General features: G+C 45.1%; 1 protein-coding gene and 1 pseudogene across 2 annotated transcripts in view; both read left to right on the top strand.

Annotated features, from left to right (window-relative positions):
• The window catches only part of LOC144752526 (trypsin-like), a 77,030-nt pseudogene extending 52,029 nt beyond the window's left edge, over window positions 1–25,001 (top strand). Inside the window, exons 4-7 of the transcript XR_013594123.1 lie at window positions 1,650–1,803; window positions 1,882–2,023; window positions 23,764–24,016; window positions 24,095–25,001. The product of XR_013594123.1 is annotated as a trypsin-like (transcript). The remainder of the gene's footprint in view (window positions 1–1,649; window positions 1,804–1,881; window positions 2,024–23,763; window positions 24,017–24,094) is intronic.
• Window positions 24,825–25,007, top strand: part of LOC144752525 (trypsin-3-like) — a 149,157-nt gene continuing 148,974 nt past the window's right edge. The window contains exon 1 of the mRNA XM_078640426.1: window positions 24,825–24,878. Coding sequence (XP_078496552.1) covers window positions 24,825–24,878 — 54 coding nt within the window. The remainder of the gene's footprint in view (window positions 24,879–25,007) is intronic.

The raw sequence follows: 25,007 nt of genomic DNA, 5'->3' as shown, positions 1-25,007 counted from the left end.
GCTGTCTCAGTTCTGGGAAGACCCATCCAAATTGACACAAAGCTAAAGAAAAGTGGTAAAAACAACCTTCTGGGGTTATATCATACATACCTTGAATACTGAGCACACTGGTTGAGTACTGACATGAAACTTTTTAGATTTTAAGGACACTCCCTGTTTCGAGGACTTCTTAGATGAGGTTCAACCACCTCTGGCTAAATGTTTATACATGAAATTCAGGTATGGCAATCTGACAACCAATTCAACCCTAGCTAGGTGGTCTAGGGCGAGTGAACCAAGGCCAAGCGGGCTATGTTCACTGTGTCAAAATAGCATCAAAGAGGATGATCAGCATATCCTCTTATTTTGCCCTGCGTACGACTTGACCAGGAAAAAGTGGATAAAACCATTGTGTAATATTTTAGGAGTGCGATCCTGTAAAGGAGCACTGAGGATCGTAAAGACAGATACTAGAAGAGTGATCGTATTCGGTGTTAGTAGATTTCTATTCTCAATAAGTTTTGCACGTAACAAGAAGGGACTAAACTTGTAAAATATTACCGAATTTCCTGTGCTGTACCCTATCCTATCTAATGGTTGTATATATTCACGAGTTCTTTAAAAAAAATATTTTTATGAAATGTGATATCATATTTTAAAATCCATATGCCTTTTTTAATTAAGTTAAGATTTTTATTTGAAACGAATTTCCCACTAATAATAATGCCTTCTGTAAATCCTTTGTTTTTCGGAAGAAAGTGTACTACGAATTGAATTTGTAAAATTTTTATGTATTGTTACTCTATGTATCTTTTATGGCTCAAATTGTGCCAAAATAAATATGATGAATGAATGAATGAGGAGTGTTAGATTTCTCCCCTAACGAATTTTGGACAGAAATTGAAAATAGGTTGCGTTTTACCTCAGGTGAATGGTCCTTAAAAATAGAACGGATATTGTGATGTTGCGCGTAATGGATACAGGGTGATTGGCATGGCTAAAAAAACTATTTGAGAATTTTTTAGGTCAAGCAGCATCGTGAAAAAAGTGCAGCGCCCTGTACATGCGTGGCTGCCAATAAATGTTAAAGAGCCATGTTAAAAAATATTTGCAATGCAATAGGTCTGGCATTGCAAACAAGCGTCCGCCATTGTCTTGGCTCAATAAAGAAAAACCAAGTAAAGGGGCCAGTAGCCATGGGAGGATACAAATGACGACATGACTGTACTAAGGAGGGACTAACAAGCCTATTAAGGAATCTAACACCAGCACTTACGAAGGACAAATACACAAACCAATGAAAAGTATGGGTGGGGCTTCTCCTCCATACTCTACCTACAACAGATCGCCAGAGCTCGATTGACTCCGGCTCGACCCAAAAATGGAGAGACTAAAATACTCTTGCGGGCTGATCCACAGAGAAATTAACAATGTGTCAACTCAATGACTGTGTGCGTAGGAGCAAAAGAAACTCATGGGTGAACCAAAGCTCCATTAAGTAATATTTACAATCCAATATGTTCTGCATGAGTGGGATAAACGCCATACAGATCTAACCTTAAAAAGAGATGTGTGACATCAAATAGGGCGCGTTTGTTATTTGTTTAACCTAGACAAGAGCTGATTGTTTTTTCGTTATTAGTCATTGTTCAATTATCTACCCTCTTTAGGAGACGATGTCGAAGACAGAATTATTGGAGGGTATTTGGTCGCAAAGAATTCTGTGCCGTACATGGCATCAATACAGGGCCCAGCCGGACACTTCTGCGGAGGTACCCTCATAAGCCAACAATGGGTCCTCACAGCTGCGCACTGCTTCTACCCGTATGTTTCCAAACATTAGTCGTACCTTTCGATAAATTGTAATCAACTTAAAATTAATGTCTCATTCTTTTGTTCCAGAATCGACAAACTGACGATCATACTGGGATTATACAACCTATCTTTTCCGGGACCTACCTCGCAAAAGTTTTCTGTGATAAATGTTGCACTGCACCCTCAATACAACCAGACCTCGCTGAATTACGACGCCATGCTCTTAAAAGTAAGTGCACATTGGGCTTCACCGATATTGATCTGCCTTCGTGAAATGCAGCTCTACCAATAAATATTGCTTTTAAGATATAACTATAGGTCCTGCACTCTCCCAGTGTAAAAACCTACATTCTATCCCTAGATATCATGCAAGTCTGCTAATGGAGAAGGAATGGCTTTACAAATAACTGGACTTCAGAATATGTGCCTTTTGGTTCCAATAGCACACACAAACATTTACATATTGTAGTTTACACACATATAAATAAAGAAACTTATTTAGTGAGGTGAGTGTAAATGAAGAGACTAAGAGAAAGAGTGAAAGGCACATTCAGGACTTGAGACAATTTTCTCAAGGCAGGTATGAGGAGAAGACATAGCTTTTGAGTTTTTGCTAGAAGTTCTTCGGCATGGGAAAAGTCTAAGAGAAAGACTGCCCAATTCCAAACCAATGGAGCTTAAAGGGAGAAGCCTTGTTTGTATATTTTATGTTATATATCATTATTTTTCAAGCATCTATGGAGTGAGCAGGAAGTGATTTGCATTGCCAAAACTGGTGAACACTGACACAGACTCATGGATCTCAGTGTGCACTGCAGAACGGCATGTGCCTTCATTTGAATGCCCGAAGGCCTGGCTGCCACTAATCCACAGTGTACTATGTTGGGCATTAGGTCATCACACAGAATACAGAAAGAGGTATTGTTTTATTGACCTTTGTTGTTAAATATCAGAAGTTCCAAACCAATTACATTTTAAAGATGCTGATTACAAAATACAAATGTTAACTGGTGCAGTTTAAGAAGGTTAGTTCTCCACCACACTCAGGATTCCAAAACATGGTTGCCTGCTAACCTGGGCAGTAAAAAGTTTGATTATTGATTATTTTAAGAGTTTCAATGAGTAAGTTACAGGGACTTCAATGTCATTGTATGGAATGTATTCATTTGATGGTTCAACTTCAATGTATGTGTGGAGCAAGGTAGTCGCCGTATCTGCAGGTGGGAACTGAAACCAGGAATAGAATACCTCTGATCCGAACACCTCATGTGCCTCAATCACAAAGGTAACACAGCCACCTGTTGCTGGTACACAGTGTTCTAACAATTTCATAGTAACTGCATGTTTGCAGTTCTCTGTAATGTTAAGACTGTTTGCAAATTCGTCTTGCCCGTAGCCCGAACCACCACTCGATGACTCAGTCATTCTTAGGAGAGAAATAAAAGTTCTAGTAACTAAGGGTTTTAAACAATATGGGGAGCCTTTAATCCTTACAAGCTTGCTAAACCTTCAACCAATACACAGGGTATATCTGCTCAGCTGAGGAAGATTTAACTTTCCACTTCAGACGTCTCTGACAGGTGTGGGTAGCATTTTCTGAGAAAGCTCGACTGAACTACTCAGATTTTCACTGTTCATATAAGAACCAAACCAACGTTGGAGGCGCCATGTTGTGTAGTTCCTAGGAGTCCCCCTGGACCTGTGCATTTTGGATGACCTAAACTGAGGACTTGGTGTCCCATCGTCTTCTGGACACCCCCACAGGATATGTCAGCCATTAGACTAGCTAGCTCCCCAGTGTCACTACCACCCCCCTGTATTCTACAGTGGTGTACGTAGTTTCTGGCAACCACTAAACAGGAAAACCCTGATTCCTCAGGGATCGTGGAAAACAGTACAGTACATTTCGCTACACTTGTGCTTGCTTTCTCTCAGACAATCTACAGGATGGAGTTAAGGACATTTCAATAAGTATTTATTGGTCTAGCGACAGCCTTGTGTAAAACATATGTGCTGCGACAATCAGGGGACAGAAGCATTTTCAGGGCCCAGTCCACTTGTCCTATAAGGCACAAAGTTCTTCTCGGGCTATGACCCACACTTTCTGGCCAGGCTTTAACTCTACGAGAGTGGCATTCTCCTGGCCTGAGCGAGTTTCCTGAAGGTGGCAGTTTGGTTCCTGAAGGCCAGCATGTAGCTAAATAGATCCTGGGGAGTTTTACTGGGAGCTGCCTCCCAGCCTTCCGCTAAGCAAACTAAGAGGTCCTCTCATAGGATGCCCATGCAGAAGCTCAAATGGACTGAACCCAAGAGACTTACTTGGTACCTTCCTGTATGCAAAGAGAAGGCATGGCAAGAGGATGTCCCACTTACACCTCATAGGTTCTGTTAGATCCTTGATCATGCCCTTCAAGGCTTGGTTAAATCTCTCCACCAAACCTTTACCTTGTGGGTGCTATGGAGTGGTGAACTTGTAGGTTACTGGCTCAAGGTTTCGGGATATGCACCGCCTTGTTTTAAATACTAATTAATCCGTGCGCTGGGGTATCACTCCCCTCCAGGAGTGTATCTGATAACTCGTAGTGTAGCAGACCTATTGATCCATAGGACTCTCATCCTAGGCACTGGTGTTGTGGCTGAATAATATTCAGCATGAGGGTTTCATTTGAATAATTTCACCGTCAACTTCGTGCATCATTACATCAAAGTTCAATTTATTGGCTTATTCATTCCATCTTGGCATGTTTTAATCACATGTTCCAAAAAACGTTTTCTTATTGTGCATTTTTATAGAATTCCAATGCATTTCCGTGCTAAGAGCACCTTCATCAGGGAAAATCTGGAATATACAAATAAACATTCTCAGAAAAGTGTTTAATATCAGTCCCAGTAACTGTTACTATCAGTGTGTGACACACTGCTGCTTATCCCTTATCTTGCAGTTTAAGCTATGGGATTCCCAGTTCATACTTCACTGCTCGTTGCGCATGCTCCGTTGCTTATTAGATAATGATAATGTGGGCTATTTTGCCCTTTTCGCCCCTAGGGGTTCTATCGCGGTGTGCACGCTTGAGTACTTGCTAGAGAATTCCTTATAATTGGCCGCTGACAGCTGGCTATTGACGCTCTGAAAAGCTTTGTGAGTGGTGCTGCCACTCTCCTTCCTAGGAACTTGTAGGTTACACCACACTCCTTCCACATGGATATCATCTACTTAGATATGAAATTGGTCCCATGGTCAGAAATCACATCTCTGGAGAAACCAATGTGGGAAAAGATCCCCAGTAATGCCCAGCCCACCACTGGCACCATTGTTGTCCTGAAAGGGTTGCCTCCGGGTACCAGGTGGCATGGTCCACCAAGACGAGGATGCACCTTTTGCCCATGGCTGTCTTGGGAAGTGACCCCGCAATGTCCATCCCAACTGTTTCAAAAGGGGTTCCAACAACTGGAAAAGGTTGGAGAGGAGCCTGGCACTTACTCCCACTCTTACCACTTGCCTGGAAAGCTTGGCAAGACCTGCAATGTCCATCTGACTGCCTTTGCATTTGGGGCCAGAAGAAGTGGGTGACAAGCCTGTCAAAGGTCATGTCCCACCCCAAATGTCTGGACAAAGACAGACCCAGTAGGAAGGTCCTTAAGCGCTGGCGTACCACCAGCACACATGCTGACCCCAGTTCAGCGACCTTAGGCTCCCTGTACAGGAGACCTTTCTACCAGTAGATCCAGTGTGATCCAGACCAATCACAGCTGCCAAGTCAGCTGCCGCAAACCTTCAGAGAAGGGCACTCTTTCTGCTCCCCACAGAATTTTCCCCTGGTAGGACCACCTTTTTGCTGCCAATGGGTCAGCTCCGATAAGTCCCACAGTTCAGCTACCTGCTCAACTGTAGGTACCGGGGCATCCCCCTTAAGGTCAGCCTCCTCCCAGACCGTGGGAACCTCAGGGACAGGTTTCCCACACCCCCTGCCCTTTATTTTGGCAGGAACCTGGGCCACTGTTTCATGCTCCAGGTACTTCTGATAAACCTTTCCGGCCACCATTGACTGAGTGGTCACACGTGCAACCCAAGCATCTCCAAGTGAGACCTGAGCTCAACAACATTCCACAAGGACTGCTCTAGGTCCTTACCTAGCAAGCAATCTACATGCATGGTAGGGCTCACAACCACCCTCAATGGACCTGAGACCCCCCCTCCCATTCAAAGGGAGCCTGAGCCACTATAACTGCCACTCGGAGTTGTCCTTGTCCACAGCAAGTACTTGGTGGAATGCCCCTGGGACTACTTGCTTCTCAGAGATCTGATGACACCGGACTGAGGTCACACTGGCTACAGTATCTCTGAGAGACTCTACCCTCTCCCCATTGATGGTCACCCAGGCACTGTATTTCTTAGTGTTAGCAAGCACCTGGGTTCCTGAGACCATCTCACTGTCCCCTGGTGAGACAAGGGTAATTTCTGCAGGATCCCCACCCTCCTGTGGGCACCCCTCATCCCCAAGTGCTACACTAGCCAACACCTTGGTCTGCCCACCAGTCGGTGGCTGTGCCCTCTTGGTACACTTGGAGCCCCCCTTCAAGTAACTCACCTGCTCACATGCATAGCACTTGCAGGGGACGGTCTCTGCAGGCTTTTCTGAATACTAGCAGATCGGATGCCGAAGGACTGGAAAACACTATAGGATCCAAATGCCTTCAGGAGATTGTTGGTCCCGCGGTTCGAGATCCTTGATTATCCAATCCTAAGGAGGGACAGCGTAACCAGATTGACCTGAAAACCTTGGGCACAATTGAATAGAACACTCACAATGGTATATTTTAATTGGAATGATGGTACCCCTAGAGTAAACAGTCGACCCATTTCCCTATAAGGATCATTCATGCCTGTAGGATACCCACCATAGTTACTTGGGTACTTGAAGATTCTAAAAGGAGAGGCACATTATATGTGGCTTGATAAAGGTGGCCACTACTCTGCGAACACCACCGAAACGCATCAACGCTTGGAATAAACTAAATCCAGTGTACCGGCCAGTCATTGTGATAAAAACACTTGGACTGCATACATGCCTGGCATTATAGAGGTTTTTTTTACCTGGTTTAGTCCACAAACCACTAATAAGTGTACTGTCATAATTGCTGTCTGTCTGTCTCTCTTCTTCTTTGGTTTTTATCTTTCTTTTAGACTATGCACTTTTAATTGTTTTTAATATGTGGGTATAGTGTATGTACTATTTGTAGGATTTATATATGTGATATAATATTTGTTTTGATACTTGATGAATTTTTGCAACTCCCTCTTAATTGATATGCTGTCTATGTAATACATAAAGTTGTATAATGTTATATGTGTTTTATATAAAGATTTATTAATTCTGTATGGTGAACACATTTTTAATGGTTCCAACATTTTGTTAATAAAAATAGGTGTCATTCCATTATTAGTCAGTGGTTGTCTTGTGGCATTGCAAATATAGGTATATGGGTTTTTTGTATGATTGGCCTAAATTGTTTGTGGTGTATTTGAGATGAGTGGTTGAAAAATTATTTTATTTGATTACCAAAGGGAATTTATCTTCTTCTTTTAATTGTTTGCTTTCGCTAAAGTTACCCTACTGGGACCACTTCTTACTGTACTGTCAATTACCCAGGTCCTAGCGGCTTGTTTGTGGTTTATCCTTTATTTGTAACTATCTGAGCTGGGCCTATTCCTTTGCTCCAGCTCTTTAAGACTAGGTTCATGATCTAAGATCATCTTCCTTTCCTCCAAGGCTATTCTTTTGTCTTCCCTTTCATTCTCCATCCGGAGATTTTCCAATTCAAAACTTCCTTGCTTCCTGCCTGTCCTCCAGCTCTTCTGGGTACAAGCTGCTGCTGCCTGGCCTGGAGGGTTACCCGCTCCCAAAAGCACATCCATCCTAGGAATAGGCTCCTCTGCCTCCCCACTGAGATCTCCAGACTTCCCACTGGTATGTCTGGCTACTACCTGGGCCCTCAATGCCTTTTGTAGCTCATCCTTCCTGGTGAGGATTCTGACTTGAACCTGTAGGTTTTTGCAAAGAGCCTTCAACTATTTCACATTGTTGGATTCCAACCTATCCTCCTCAATGGCCACTTCCAAGGATGCAACAGATGATGCTCTTGGTTCAGGCATGATGAAGCAGCAAGTTCAAACTGGCAAGATCAAAAATAGGCTGAAAAGAAAAAGAACCAGTAGGTGGTATGTAATGGCCTGCAATATGGTAGTAGTGCACACCAATCACTGTAAGTCAAGTGCAAACACAAGTCTTATCCTCACTGCTGAGTGACAACCAATGTTAGAAATGAGGATCCCTAATTGGCAATGGTTTGCCGCTTTGTCCAAGTAGGGACCCTTCTTCCTAGTCAGGGTAAGGAAGTTACAGTCCTAAAATAACCCCCGACTCACCTCATTGGTAGCTTGGCATGAGCAGTCAGACTTAGCTCAGAGGCGGTGGCCAGGTTGACTTGGCAGTTGCAAACTGCGTGCAGTCCCTGAAATGGGAGGTCTGAGATACCTTTTCAGGGCTACCCATGTTCATGGCACAATCAGTGCTGCAGGGCAACTAGGGGCATTTAATTTACAGGGCCTGGCATATGCAGTGCACTTTACTAGGGGATTACCAGTAAATAAAATATGCAATCATTGAAACACCAAACTATAATAACAATTTACAAAAGGAGCACCAGCACTTTAACACTGAACAGCAGTGAGAAAGTGCATAGAGACACTAAACCAGCAAAAACAGAGTCAAAACCGGGAGGTCAGAAAGCAAAAAGACATAGACGAACACAGGGTTACCAGCTGACCCCTCAGCCAAGTTAACTTCTGAATGGGACTCCCTAGCTATTAACTGGTACTATAAGTTATCAAATTAATTATGGCATTAAACTTACCCTGATTGTCATGACGAATTTCATGTCACTACTACAGCAATGCAACTTTTAGAAAGTTGCCACTCTGTGACCCAGTTGTCTAGTAGTCCTGCACGGGCCCTAACCAACAGACAGAATTCTGTCTGCCCAGGAGATAGTGTGAATGACTCTCTGGCTTAGGAAAAAAACCAGCCTGCTACAGGGTGAGGTGTTACCTTCACATCACAGGAAACCACTCAGGGTGGTAGCCCTAAAGGCGAACTTCAAAGGCAAACCCGCCTTTGTGGGAAGATGGCATTCACACTCTTGGGGGCTGCCATTTATTCCGGTAGACAGGCTGGAATCAGAGACAGAGAGGAAAACCAGTGCCCAAACAGGTTTTCTCATGGGCATGTGAAGCCCTAAGGTACCCACACCTCTAGGGTGGGCTACCACGCTCCGAACATCTGAGAACGCGTCCCAACATCCGGATAGGGGACATAATAGCGTACCCTGGGGTTGCTAGAGGCCACACATAGCTGGAAAGTTGTCACCAAGATGGAGGTAACCTGGCAGCTTACTTGTTAGTGACCACATTGTCCCCCTAGGGCACTTTCTGAGAATAAATATGGCACAGTTGGCACTCTCCACTTCAGAACACGTCAGACCTGGTACACGGACTGAAGATAGACTGCTCTGCTGCCCCCTGGACTACACAAAGAGAAGCTGCATTGCCTGCTGGACTGCACCTGCTGCACCTTGGGCAAGTAAAATTAGGGCTGTACATGGGGCTCCTGGCTCAGGGGAAGTCATCCTCTGCCCCAGACTGAAGCAGTGACTACAGATTAGTTAGCCTGCCCCCTGGAATAGCACCAGGGACATTAAAGCTGAAAAAGCCCAAACTGGCAAGTTGGTAGCCACTTCAGAGGTATCCGTGCTAACTACCACTGGGTGCCCCAAGATATTGATTCTCGACAGTCAAAAGTTGCACCCGAGTCAGTCAGACCCAGGAGTATTATCAGAGTCAGGATTGGTTGTTCAAGAGGGACACTAGAACCCACCCAAAGATTTTGTTGTGACTGCTGTAGAGGGAGACCAGTAACCCAGCCACAGCAGCCCTTCAAACATCCAAAAGAGGACAAAGAGGGACTCCAATCTCTGGGGCCAAAGTCACATCACAAGAGCTGTGGACCAAGGAATCACTACAAAGGCACCCCCATTGGCCACACAACAAACGGAACATCTGTGAGCATCTTTTCATCCTGTATCCTCAGCATCAAGACCACTCCATTAACGTCTATAGAGGTTGACTGGTAAAGCTTGGAACTGGACTGGAACATACTCTGAAGGTCATATAACTGTCCAAATCCACCTCATTGGGTGTCATATCTTCTCCCTGTTGGGTTTGGTCACCCAAACCAGGCCAAAGTAGCCAAACTAACTTTTACAAATTTTTTTAAAAAATTGCAAACTTTAAATAGACCAATGCTTGTTTGTGGCTGAATTAAAAAGTGATAAAACCTTTAGAAATCTATTTTTGTGGAACACTCTGGTGGATTTTTCTAACCAATGCGTCTAAAAATTCATAAAATATAATCTATTTGTTTAATTTGGTGTTGTGTTTCTTTCGTGTTGCGTTGCTTTCTTATTTCGCTGTTTGGTACTGTTAAATGTTTTAGACTAAACTCTTTTGTGCAAGCCTTCCTGCTCAAAGCAATTGCTACCTAGGGTTGAGCTTAAGGCGGTCCAGATGAGCTTGACTGGACTCAAACTGTTTTTGGGAGTGTATTCCACAGTAAGGCTGCGCAGCCATACCATATATTACACCCCAATCTTCACATTGGTGCCTAACGGTGGGATCCAGACTTGTGTTTAGCTGTACCAGACAATTAGTAAGTTAGCAACCACCAAACGGACCTGTCAAGTTTAAATTGAGCAAAACGTTTCAAAAGCTACCAAGTTCAGTAGATCCAAGGGACTGTTGTTCTGAGGATAAGAATTTGACAATCAGTCCTCATTAAAGTAGAAAAACGTTTTGCAACTCCTTAAAGATGGAGAACATGCAACTTGACTTGGCCACCATGCCCACACTAAAAATCAATGTGTTAAGGGTGCTGTGCAGGAGTAGGAAAACCAGCCCAGGAATCACACCCAAAAAGGACGACCTTGAAAAAGCTCTTAGAGCTGGGAAGGAGGCAAGGAGGCCCATCCCCAACTGGCAGATGGAATCACCCCCTACACTGGTGATAAAGAATATGGCAGAGATCTTTCGATAACTGAGGGGGACAATAAGAGTGTGGTCTTCACAATTCAACCAATGCCTGGATCCACATTTGGGAGTAAGAAGAGTTTACTTTTGGAAGGAGAACCAAGGATCTGGATGCCCAGATCAGGTTCCTACAGATTGAGGAGATGCAGCTTGCTCTGGAAGAAATTAGATTGGCCCTTGAGGATTAAGTTGGGGCTAAAACCAAAAGGACATGGTGGCAGCAAGAGGTGCATACAGGTGTTGCCTATATTACCAGGTTGCCCAAGGACATAGTTTCTAGGTTTGTAGAAGGGGATGACAGGCAAATGGCTGGCATCCTAGGATAGAGCTCGTAGGATGTGAAGGGTGGGTATTCAACATTGGAATGGGGTCCTTATTGTGGTAACTGATCCTAACAGTAGGGAGAGATAGGCTGCTGGCACTTGAGGATGAGGTGGCAGAGCCATACATCCACATGGAGGGGAACCTCATTGAGCTATTTTACCTCACTCCAAAGCAGTAAAGACTGAAGTTAAGGAACACACATAAGGGGTCAACACAGATAAGGTTGGACTTTGTAGATGTCTCTGTGATTCACTGGAAGACTGGAACAAGGATTACAAGGTAGATACCTATGAGGGGCTCTACAATTTGGCGGTAAAGGAGCACATACTCACAAATTGTACCTCAGAGAAGTTACACAAGTATATCATAGATTCAACACTCCCTAGCCGTATAGTGTTGGCTAAGAGAGCTGATGAGTGGGTTAGGACAAGAGTACCCAAGAAGATCCAGGAGGTGATTCCACGAAGGGGGAGTCAGGCCCACTTAAGGGAAAGGAGCGGGTAGTAAACCTGCCGAAGAGGTTCCCTTAGAACCCCAGAACCCTAAAGTGGGAGTTAAAACTAAGTATGGGTGAAATTTGCGAATTCGCGTTCCGCGAATTCGTGCGAAATCGAATTCGCAATCCGCAAGATCTGCGAATTCGTGCGAATTTGCGGATTTTTGTTTTTTTGCGTGTTTGTGGGGTTTTTTGCGTGTTCGCGGGGCTTTTTGTGTGTTCGCGGGCCGCTTGCATGGCGAAGTTACCCATACGGTCGTGTATGGGCACAGCACCCTCTGGTTCACCACTGCCACCCTCTGGTTCACCCCTGCCACCCTCTGGTTCACCCCTGCCACCCTCTGGTTCACCTCTGCCACTCTCTGGTTCACCCCTGCCACCCTCTGGTTTAGCACTGTCACCCTCTGGTTCACCACTGGCACCCTCTGGTTCACCACTGCCACCCTCTGGTTCACCACTGCCACCCTCTGGTTCACCACTGCCACCCTCGGGTTCAGCACTGCCACCCTCTGGTTCACCACTGCCACCCTCTGGTTCACCCCTGCCACCCTCTGGTTCACCCCTGCCACCCTCTGGTTCATTACAGCACCCTCTGGTTCACCACTGCCACCCTCTGGTTAACCACTGTCACCCTCTGGTTCAGCACTGCCACCCTCTGTTTCACCACTGCCACTCTCTGGTTCACCACTGCCACCCTCTGGTTCACCACTGCCACCCTCTGGTTCACCCCTGCCACCCTCTGGTTCACCACTGCCACCCTCTGGTTCACCACTGCCACCCTCTGGTTCACCCCTGCCACCCTCTGGTTCACCCCTGCCACCCTCTGGTTCAGCACTGTCACCCTCTGGTTCACCACTGCCACCCTCTACCGAGACCTTTTGTGACGCAGCGGCAGCACAAAAGATGCGCCATGGTGCTGGGTATTAACAACGTGACGCATCTGAGAAATGTGTCACGTTGTAAAGCCCTGCGCCATCAGGAGGCGTTCCGGCGCAGGGGAGGGCGTTCCTGCGCAGGAAATCTACAAGATTTCACTCACTCACTTGTAGGCCAAAGCTGCGTCAAAACCCTGCGCCTGCTTGAAGCAGGCGCAAGGCTTGATGCAGCATTGGGGAGATAGGGCCCCCCCAGAGCATTGCTGGAGCTGCGTCGCAAGCGCGACGCAGCTCCAGCAATGCGCTGCTTTTACGGCACAGATGCGTGACGCATCTGTGCCGTTTTTGCCACATGGTGCGCCGCATTGTAAATGCGGTGCACCATGGGTGGCGGAGCTGCGGCGCACAATAACTGGCCGTCCCTGGGGATGCGCCAGTTATTGTAAATCTGCCCCTATACATTTAGCCAACGAGGGAGCACTTACTGATTAGACAGTAGAAAGTACTCCAGTTGAGTAGAGGTATTGCACAAAAAGATGGCATCTTCGTGGACAAACGCGCAGGGCGGGATTCATTCTGCCCCCTGTTAGACTCGTTTTTTGTGCCCTTCTGCCCTCTGTTAGACTTGTTTTTCCCTTGTTTTTCTGCCCTTCTGCCCCCTGTTAGACTCGTTTTTTGTGCCCTTGTGCCCTCTGTTAGACTCATTTTTCCCTTGTTTTTCTGCCCTTCTGCCCTCTGTTAGACTCGTTTTTTGTGCCCTTCTGCCCTCTGTTATTCCCTTGTTTTTGTGCCCTTCTGCCCCCTGTTAGACTCGTTTTTTGTGCCCTTCTGCCCTCTGTTATTCCCTTGTTTTTCTGCCCTTCTGCCCTTTGTTAGACTGCTTTTTTGACTTTCTGCCCTCTGCATCAACACATCATCACTGAGGGCTACCCCAGCATCACTCAGCACCACCACATTATCACTCAGCACCACCACATTATCACTCAGCACCACCACAGCACCACTCAGCACCACCACAGCATCACTCAGCACCACCACAGCATCACTCAGCACCAGCACAGCATCACTCAGCACCACCACAGCACCACTCAGTGCCACCACAGCATCACTCAGCACCACCACAGCATCACTCAGCACCACCACATTATCACTCAGCACCACCACAGCACCACTCAGCACCACCACAGCATCACTCAGCACCACCACAGCATCACTCAGCACCACCACAGCACCACTCAGTACCACCACAGCACCACTTAGCGCCACCACAGCATCACTCAGCGCCACAACAGCATCACTCAGCGCCACCACAGCACCACTCGGCACCACCACAGCTCCACTCAGCGCCACCACAGCACCACTCAGCGCCACCACAGCATCACTCAGCGCCACCACATTATCACTCAGCGCCACCACATTATCAATCAGCGCCACCCCAGCATCAATCTGCGCAACCATTCAACAACAACTGGTTCAAATATGTTCTCTCAATGTTTCAAACTTTATTACAAATGTCACAAAAAGATGTTAATATTTCACTTCTGTTCTTGGATTTTCGTCACAATAAAATACACTGAATATAATCTTCACAAAAGTTATTTACAAAAGTTTAAGCTATTGCCATTATAAATTAAAATCACTTTTATTTAAGTATTAATTATTTAAAACAATTAAAAGCCATTGTAATTTGTAATATCAATACGGCTAAGTCACGTAAATACAAAACATGTTGCATTACAAATGCTATAGGTGTCACATTTGCGAAAGTTATAACTATTGGCATTGTAAATGACAAAGCTATTAATTTAGCTATTTTCAAAACCAACACATAAATAAAAAAAATTGTGATTTACAAGACCATTAGCTCAAACTTTCCTAATGCGAGACCTATTGCATTGCAAATGCTTGTTTTTATATCTGTCAGTGCTTCCTGTTGAGGTTTAATTTTCGTGACAGGCGCCTCATTGCCTACTTGTAACTATTCTCTGACCTTGCTTCAAGGGTCAGAGCAGGGTCAGAGAATAGTTGCAAGTAGGCAACGAGGCGCCAGGAAGCACTTGCAGGCTTACAGCAGCAGGTGCCCAAGTTGAAGTTAATTTCTTTGTAACCCTTTTGTAAAAGGTTATAAAAAATTATCTTCAACTTTTGCACCTGCTGCTGTAACCCTGTAAGTGCTTGGCTGAAAATTCGTCCCCGCTGATTCGTGGATTTTACCGCGATTTCACGAGATTCGCGGATCGAGAAATCGCGGAAAATCCGCAAATTCCACGAGCGGAACGAATTTTTAGCCCATGCTTAGTTAAAACTCAACCCACCTCTAGCTGTGACATCTGGAGAAAGGTGCCCTCCCAAGTACCCACATCATTTTCTGAATACCAACAGCACACTCTGAGCATGGAACTAAGACTTGTATCTGGAGACCGGTTTGTCTAGCGTGGATACCTAGAAATCTCTGCATCTAAGGTGTGTGGTTCCTGTACTTCAGGGTCCCTGACACTCATAGCCGTCTAGTTAGTAGTGAGCATATTTACTGGTTGTGGGACCCCACATGACCTGTTTTATTGATTGTGGTGCATCTTTCTAGTGTGACATGCAGACTGCATGCTCATTGAGTACAGTGTGCAATTCACAGGTTGCGACCCTCGGAGGTGGGGGTGTACATGTAGTAATGCCTCCTTCTACTCATGTGGGTTTGCTGAACTTGCACTTGCGTGTGTGTGACTGGACTGGTCTGGTGCAATCTGTAACATTGTGCACGAGACATGGTGCCTTCTTTCCAGGGACGTAAGGAAATTTCAACTCTTCATTGTGTTATTGGAATTGCCTGGTGCAACCCATTCCAACATGCACTGGCCATTGTGTCTCATTTACATGGAGATACGTAATTTGCAAGTCTTCATGTTTGAAACCTGAAGTGTCTGGTGCGACTCATACCAATACGCACCAGATGCTGCGCCCGAATTGCCGGGACACAAACCTATCGAGAGGCTCCCCTGTATTACTGGCATTTCATCAGTTGTTCCCTTTTTGACCGTTATCAAAGTGGACCAACTGCCCTCTCCACACATGGTCCCTTCTGAAGACAACTTGGCACCATGTACTAGTGAGAGAGATATTGACTGGGTTGAATAAACACTTCTAAGTTAGTTTGAACAGTGTCAAGAGACTGCGTGAGTCTATAGTGTTTTGAGACCTGTGAGTCAATGTCAAATGTCAGACATTCTTGTATAGCGCACAACTCACCGTGAGGTCTCATGGCACTAGCAGCAAAAGAATGATAGGACAGACAACAATCCGAGACTAATTGGTAGTTGGAGGGAAAAGCCAGGTTTTAAGTTGTTTGCGAAAACATTTGTGATCATTTATAGATGAGATATGTACGGGTAGTTTATTCCACAACATGGGGGCAAGGTATGAAAAGGAGCGTCCTCCATTGTGCAAAGTTCAAATGCGGGGCTGAGCAAGGAGGAATTTAGAGCCTGATCTTAATGATCTTCCCGGTATATACAATTTAAGTTTGTTTTTTAAATAGTAAGGGCCGGCATCATACATTGTTTTGTGGGCAAGACTTAAGATTTTAAAATGGCATCTCTGTCAGATCGGAAGCCAGTGAAGAGTCCGTAGATTCAAAGTGGATGAAGATCTACGGGGAAGATTGAGGACAAGCCTTGCTGCAGTGTTCTGAAGAATCTGGAGATTGGAAAGCAGATCTTCATTCAGGGAGGTGAACAGGGCATTTCTGTAGCCCAAGCGACTGATGATAAGGCCCTGCACCAACGGTTTCCTTGCCTCACTGGGTAGCCACTTGAAAATCTTGCAGAGATTGCGCATGATACCGTAACATACCCCTAAAACCTGATCAATATGGTATTTCATAGACAGAGAGCTGTCAGTGGTGATGCCAAGGTTTCGTACTGAAGACTCGGGGGAGGGACACGTTCCTAATTCCGAAGGCCACCAATCATGTGACCAGAAGTCCTCAGCTCTTCCGAACAAGATGATGTCGGACTTACTGCTGTTTAGTTGTAGCTTGTTTGCACTCATCCATTCATTTATTTGGATCAAACAGCTCTTAAAGCAAGATCGACTGCAGACGTAGTCAGAGTAACAAGTGACGAGTAATTGAGTGTCGTCGGCGTAAGACACGGTCTCAAAGCCATATGATCTGATGATAGCCGCTAAAGGGGTTAGGTAGAGATTAAACAACATGGGGCTCAGTTTTGAACCCTGTGGGACCCCAACGGTCACTGGAAGACTACATGAGGTTATGGTATTCACTGCAACAGAGGTGAATCTGTCTGCCAAATAGCTCTCAAACCAGTCAAAGGCAGTCCCTCTGATTCCCACCTCCCAGAGTCGGTGTTTCAATATACTGTGGGAGATGGTATCAAAGGTGGCAGACAAATCTAGGAGAACCAGAACAACTGATTCCCTTTTTTCCAAAGTTAACCTGATTTTGTCAACAATCTCAACGATGGCAGTCTCCGTACTATGGGCAGCCCGAAAGCCAGACTGTGAGGGGTCGAGGAGACCGTGTTTCTCCAGGTGGGCGGTGAGTTGTTTATTAACTAGATGTTCTAATACTTTCCCAAAATAGGGTAACAGAGAAATAGGGTGATAGTTGGTCGGTAGATTAGGGTTGGCCAAAGGTTTCTTAAGAACGGACTTAATTTGAGCCTGTTTCCATCTCGTTGGAACCTTGGCTTGTTTTAGCGACATATTGAAAATTTGGGTTAAGGCCTCTACAAATAGGGGCATGATCTTAGTACAGGCTCGGGGAGGAAAAGGGTCAGCTGGGGAGCCGGATTTGATCTTAATCAGGCCTTCCAATACTTCGGTAGTGCAATGGGTTCAAATTCATTCAGTGAGGGGACATTGGGTATTACCAAGGATGAAGACGTCGTGGGTACTGACGTCAAGGGCATGACATTGATAGAATGATGAAGAACCGAGTCCTAATGAGGGAAGGAAGAATAGATAGTTTTGATTTTATTGTGGAAAAAAAGAGGAAATAGAGTCAACCCACCCTTGGGTAGGGGAGAAGGAAGACAGTTCTACCAATGGGGAGGTGAACTTCCTTAGTGGCTGCTAACCTTCCCTTGTTTACACCTACCTCCTTATTAAAACTTGCTACATGTCCCCACCTGCTTCCCGAGGACCCAGACTAAGTGTAACTTTAGCCGTGTGTGGCCTAGTATCCTGGAGGTGGGCTGGTTATCTTCCACCCGGAGGTATAGGACAATTGGGGTGAACCAGAGGGTGGAGGGAGGCTGGGGCCACAGCGTCTGCAGGATGTGATCCACTGACTTGCTGGGTACCATTAGCACCACATTAGGGTACTCAGTGCGTATGTGTGTATAATCCTGGGCTGGTACCTGTCACATTGTGTAACGGTGCCGAGTGTGTGAGAAGGAGTGATAGTCTCCAGGCCGCCTGTGATTCTTGATACTGGTCTCTATTGCTCCTGTAATACGTTGATTTAATGCCGAAAGTGCAATGACATTGAGTTTACCTACGTGGCTCCAGCCCGTGGAGCTGCTAAAAAGTGTTCTTGTTTCATGTATGTACATATCTTTTATATTGTTGTGATCCGGGGTGTCCCCAATAACTGTGCAGGACTTTATTTTCAGTCATGCGAGAGTGGGCCTGGAGTGGATAGCGTGTCACACTGCATAAGGGTGCTCTCTCTATTGGGGGGGTTTAGATTAGGAATTCTCAAAAGTGTGCATACTATTGATATAACGATACGAGTGGGCCTAGTACTGCTACTACTTGAATATGTGTGTTGAATTTAAACATTATTTACATACATCCTGTGTGAAGTCTTTTTTGTGACTCTCTATTTATCGCGTGTGACTGCTGTGCCTTTGCTTTACACATTGCCTCTGGGGCAAGCCTGTCTGCTCAGAGCCAAACTACCTAAGGGTGAGCACAGGTTATATAGCAAGTGTAATCACCCGCCCTTGATGAAAGCAGTAGGTTCTGCCTGGCTGGGAGCATCCCTTCAGCCAACCAGACAGTGCTGGTTTCAACAGATAACCAACTTTGGCATAGGGTGGTAGTCATTCCTGACCTCCCCCTAGAATGCATCCTAGGCATTGACCTCCCAGAGGTTGGTCTTAACCCAGAAGATGTAAAATTAGGAAAGGAAGGCTACTCTTCACAAGATACAGAGGGAGCCAAGGGCCGTCTATCCCAGTAAGGGAGAACAGCAAAGTTGGCAATGGCAAGTCCTCTCTTGAACTCCAGGAGATCCTGGAGAGTCAGGCAAGTGTTCAGAACCAGGAGAACTGACATATGGAGGGGTGGAAGAAGGACGTCTGTCACATAAGATGATAATTCCCCACTCTGAAAAGTTAGAGAGGCTCCAAGAACCCACAGTATCCCATCCACTTGTCAGTCGAGAGCTCAGGATGTGGTTATAGACACTGACAGTGGTCAGTAGCCTCTGTTGGGTGCTTGCCTTTATGGCGTGGGAGACAGACCTTGTGACAAGATGTAAAGTAGGCACCCTGACCTGAGGTACTGGGTTTTTCAGAACCGGTACTTAACCGGTAACCCAGCGGTGTCAGGGAATACACACCCAAAGACCTCGAGTCCTTTTCCTGATTCAGACCACAGAAACTCAGAGTCTTCTAGGTGAAGTCAAAGATTAGTTTATTGGCTGCAACCAAGGTAACAAGTGTCCTAGAAGTACAACACGGGGAAGTATATTCTCAGGAGACTGCTCGAATTTACAAAGTCGGGCTTCTCTCTTTATACAGAATATTCAGCTTCAGGCAAACATTCTTCGAATTTGTAGTATGTCATTTACAGTTATTGGTTTACAAAAGAAAAGCAGAGTCATGATGACATGTACATATTTCACGTCGTGCTGCCCATAACAAATCACCTGGCAAGGCCCAACATTTCATCAGATATCGGTGGACCCCCAATAAAACAGGCACCTCCCCATCATAAAGTAAGTGAAGCAAAAGAGTAAAGACAGATGTGAGCAAGATACGGCAGGTGTGTGCGCAATGAGGAGGTTTATGGCCGGCTGAGCCCTGATGCTATCTTGCTTGGCCACTGGAGAGGAACTGACCTAACAGGTCCGGCCTGGGGCAATGGTTCCAACTGGCATAGGTCAAGGAAAAGTCGATCAAGGTGTACGTGTCCTTCTGGGGTCGAATCCAGCTGGTTTATAAGCCTATGTAAAGGGCAACTTACAAAATGGCTGCCATACACAAAATGGAAGCCGAGGGTTCTGAATGAGAGTGGCGATTTCAAAGTGAAATCGTCACTTGAATATGCTGAAAATACCTGTACAGGACGTAGTCGTCATTCTCGGTCTTTTGGCACTAAATTCGTCCATTTACGATTAAGTTTTATTCTCGAGTGCAGACACATTACACGAGTCCAGAATTTTCAGTACTACAGACCCTGTTGTTCAAGGTGGGTTACTGAAATGTTGGGTACCCTATTTGGGTCAGATAGGTAATGCCCTAGCTAAAGGTAGGGTTAGAGGAGGTAGGCACCACACAGCCCCAAACAGAGGTGAGAGATAAGGATGGTCAAAACACAGTCCCAGTTAAGGTCCAGTTTAGGTTGGGCCCTGTACTAGTTGAGGTTGGTCAGTTTCCCAGAGGGACTGACCCTCACAGAAGGATGTGAGGTTGAGAAGGCCTTGAAATAGGTCAACCAATTTCCCTGCATTCTTCCTCACTGAACAGTCTGAAAAACTCAGCAACCGTGGGTTGAGTTCTTCTGTACATGTCAGCTTGGAAAAGGGTTTTGTAAACAAAAGGCTTTTTGCAGGTTTTGCCCTTCTTTGGCCCCTAGTTGGACTACTAGCTGTTGGTCTTTCTACTCTAAGCATGCACTGAGGCCTTCCAATTAGACCCGAGTGCCAGTGTCCTAACCCATTGCAAAGTATATGTCAAATTGGCTATCCCCAATTGGCAAGGACTGACTTACTTAAAAGTCCATAGTATATGGTACCCAGGGTACCTCGGGAATGTAAGGCAGAGTGTCCCCCCAGGGCTGCAGCACTGATTTTGTCACCCTGTGTGTGACAATGTACAAAATGTCTCCCAGCCTGACACTGCAGACTGGAAGGCTAGTTAACATTCATAATTCGACTTTGCCATTTAAACTAATGGCAAAGCCCCCACTTCCATTAACAATATATGTAAGTCTCCCCTAAGGAAGGTCTATAGACCCTAGGGCAGAGAGCTGAATATAATTAAGTAGGAGATGTATTTTACATATGGCTTAACAGCAACACTTCTAAATTGTTGTTTTGCTGTGAAAAGGATAGTAGCCCCATTGGCTAACATAGTGTTACTGGCTGACCCCCTCAGCCTGGCTAACTTCTAGATGGGACTACCTAGATGAGTACTGTAAAGTATTAAATTAATTGTGGCATTAAACCTAACCTATTACCCAGGACAAGTTTTAATGTCACTATTAAAGAAATGCAACTTTTAGAAAGTTGCCACTCTGTGACCCAGTTGTCCAGTTGCCTCACACGGGTACTGACCAACAACAAGCATTCTGCTTGCCTGGGGGTAATGTAAACAAGTTCCCGGCTTGAGAACAATAGCAGTCTGCTGCAGGGCTAGGTGGTACCTCCCTTCACTGGAAGCCCCTCAGGGTGTTAGCCCTGCTTTACTCTAAGTGCCTTTGTGCAAGCTTTGCTGCTCAAAGCAATGGCTACCCAGTGTTGACCTTAAGGTTGTCCTAACTTACCACACGCAAGACAGATGTTGCGAGTGTATTCCACGGTAAGGCTGCACAGCCATACCATATAATACACCCAAATCCTAATGGCTTCCTTTCATAAGAAGCTACATTAATATAAGGGGAAAAATGCATATTACCCAACAAGATACATGTGCATTTCATACCATCTTATAAAAGTCTGACACTATCTATATATAGTTGCATATATTCAAGGGTTAATGGCCAATACTAAAACTTTAAGAAAAGTCATGAAAAATGTGCATACTTTACAGCAAGGTATATGCGCACATCAGACCATGTAAATATTGCTGTTTCTATGCACATATGGGTCTTTACATACAGGGATTTCTTCAGCCATTAAAACCTTTACGAAGTGCCATGTGGATATATGCATGTATAAGTTAATTTCAGTTTTTTGTTATATTTGGAAAAAAAGCTTCTTTCAAAATGTGCACCTTCCTTTCTCACTCTGACTGATTCCAAACCTTTCTGAGGACTAAGAACTCCCAAACATCATTCTTAAACGTCCCCCTCCTTTTCTACCCATGTCACCCCACCCAACAAGTGCATATGACCCCTACTTATAAAACCAACTCACTACTTACCCTTTCAAATCCTTTACCATCATTCTATTCCTACTCTAAACTTTACTAAACGGACAGGCAATAAAGAGCACAAACCTAACACAACGAATGATCAAGAACCCCCTCACTTATTACTAACCTACTAACTATTAACCTTTAATCTTAAATTCTGGAGTAGGATGATACTCGCCGCAAAGCGCATCAACGCTCAGGAGGGGTTGTAAGCACTATATAAAAACAAGTTGCAATTGGGCTTTAGGCAGTCCCTTTTCAAGTCATTGGTAGGTGTGTGATGCAGGCCTGAATAAAGGCTGATACATAGCCTAGATGACATTCTATATGAAGATTAATGATCCCTCATATTTCAATTGGTTCCCTCCTAAGGGAGGCAGAATTCATGCTCGTGTTAGACCCACAGCCGCAGAAGTACTCGACCCAGAAATCGCTAGCTCAAAGTCAGGATAACCTGCATGGACTAGCATGGAAAAAAGAAAAGGGTCCCAAGATGATAAACTCCAGTCCCAGTGTCCACCTAATCTAGGTGAAGGAACAAGTACCTTCTCTATGTGAGACTCCTACTTTGAGTGCATATGTGTATGATCTGTAATTGTTTTAGGTATGTCAGGTTGGGATTCATCTCCCAGGAGGAAGTTTTTATATTTGTCCCAGTGAGAATGTAACATGCACCAGTTACATGTATCCTCAGCAAAAACGTTTGGCACTGCAGTACTGTGTCTGTGACATTTCTGCATAGGGTGCAGTTCATGGGCAGCTCAAGACCTAGTGAGAACAGGAAGGATAGGGGTATGTAACATAGGGCACAGTATAGCACAGTATGTCTTTTAGGGTTCGGTGCATAATTTGTGCCCCCATCAGGATAGGAAGCAACGCTTTAGCTTATGAGCTTTATTACATTTGTCTGGGCCTGAGTATACCTAGAACTATATGTGTGTACTCCTTTATATCTCTTACTTATCCCAGGTGTGTTGGTGATTCTCTCATACTCTATTATTTGACTCACCCTCATGCTATACGTTGGTGCCTACGGGGCCTCATTTATGAGGCCTTGCGTGAGTTTTGCGCTTCCGATGCGTCACTTTTTGTGACGCATCGGCGGCGTAAAACATGCCTCCTGATGCGCACTATTTACAAAGTGACGCATCTAAGCAGATGCGTCACTTTGTAAACCCCTGCGCTACATTATACCTGCGTCAGGTATAATGTATGCAGAGGGGGCGTTCACCCGCAAAAAGCCTCGTAATAGTGACGCAGTGAAATCTATGAGATTTCACTGCGTCACTTTTAGGATGCTGTTGCGTCAAAATCTTGCGCCTGCCTCACAGCAGGCGTAAGACTGACGCAGGCCCTTTCACATGGGGCTTGCCCAATGTGAAAGGACACATTGCTGGAGTTGCGTCACTTTTGTGACACACTCCAGCAATGCGTCACTTTTGCGCCTACAGATACGTCAGAAATACTGACGTATCTGTAACTCCTTGCGACATGATGCATCATATTATAAATATGACGCATCAGTCATGTCGCAGGGAGAGCGCAGTGAAAAGTGACGCATCGCTGTTTTCACGCAGCGATGCGTCACTTTTCATAAATGAGGCCCCAAGTGTCTTATGTGTTGTTGTTTATTCTGTACAAATCGTTGATGTTTGTCCCTTGCCATATGCAAGTGTTCTCCCTGCTGTATGCTGGGGGGTGCCCCTTGATATACACTCCTGCAGTCCCCATTCTACACAATAGTGTTGTCTTTATGCAAACTTCTTTTTGCACTATCTTCAAATACTTATATTCTGGTTCTTCTCTCCTTAGCTCAATGTTAAAGTGGTTCTGACGGTGGCTGTGAAGTTAGCCACATTGCCGAACCAGGGAGGTACAATTCACTGTACCACTATGCACATCCTATGGATGGGCGTAACAAAGACCAATGGATTTGCACTTTCAGAGATGCTTCAAGGAGTTGATATTCCTGTAGTAAACCAGACCCAATGCAACAATAAGTACAGAGGGGCAATAACTGCAAACATGATATGCGCTGGTGTAGAGAACAAGGACACCTGCAAGGTAGGACACTCTCAATACATGATTCTCCGTTTTTTCTCTGGTCATCCTCCTTCTCATGATGTATCTTCTTTCTCCCCTAGGGAGATTGGTGGACCCTTCATATGCAACGGGAAGTTGCAAGGAATTACGTCCTGGGGCTACAGCTGTGCGACACAGTATCCGGAGTCTATACCAAAGTAGCAAGCATTCGTCTATGGATAGACAACATCCTGGCAAACAAATGAAACCAGATCATGATAAAAACTTGTGGATTCAAAATTTGAGAGGTCGGAGCTGGACAAGAAGAATGCAGACCTCCAGCCCAATCAGGATGATAAATTATAGTCTCTGATGTGAAAAAAAAAAGTCTCTATCGTCCCTGAACTCCCTTTCATTCTGGTGTCTGGCTCAAATATGTCATCTCTCCCGGGTGATAGTTTCACTTGTTGCTTCTCTTTCCAATGTGACCTCTTTCTCACTTCTAATCTCGTTCTTCATACTGCTAACTACTCTGTTTTTACTGACAGATCCATTTCTCCCAATATCCATCTCTTTTCTGCAATCATTTCTTTCCATGATCTCGCCTCAGAAGCTCTCCTTTTTTACTTCAGCTTTCCAATGGTTAGAAAAGAATGCACACCATGAAACAATTTGTGGACCAGCTTTGTAGACTTCTTGTTAAGATAAATAGGTAACATCTTCAAACAGTAAATATAAGCAGAAGGTAACGTAAAGTTCTAGCGGGTATAGGTACACCCCCCACACACACACTCTCTCTATCTTTCTTTCTGATCAGTCAAGAACTTCCCAGCTCTGTCTACTGTCTGAACATGCCGCTCAATGGCAACAGAACACTCCTGATCACACAGAGAATAGATGTAGAGGTTAGTGTAAGCACCTACACAAGAATACACATTATAACAACCATTAAAGTACCTTACTTACATTCGGCTTTTTTTCATGACTCCTCTCTGCTCATCTTCACTTGGTTACAGTGATTTGTCCTTTTCTCT

This window comes from Lissotriton helveticus, chromosome 5_1 (assembly GCF_964261635.1).
Source record: "Lissotriton helveticus chromosome 5_1, aLisHel1.1, whole genome shotgun sequence".
In the NCBI taxonomy this organism is placed as follows: Eukaryota; Metazoa; Chordata; class Amphibia; order Caudata; family Salamandridae; genus Lissotriton; species Lissotriton helveticus.
The sequence above is the reverse complement of the archived record's forward strand: the minus strand, read 5'-3'. Positions and strand labels throughout refer to the sequence as shown.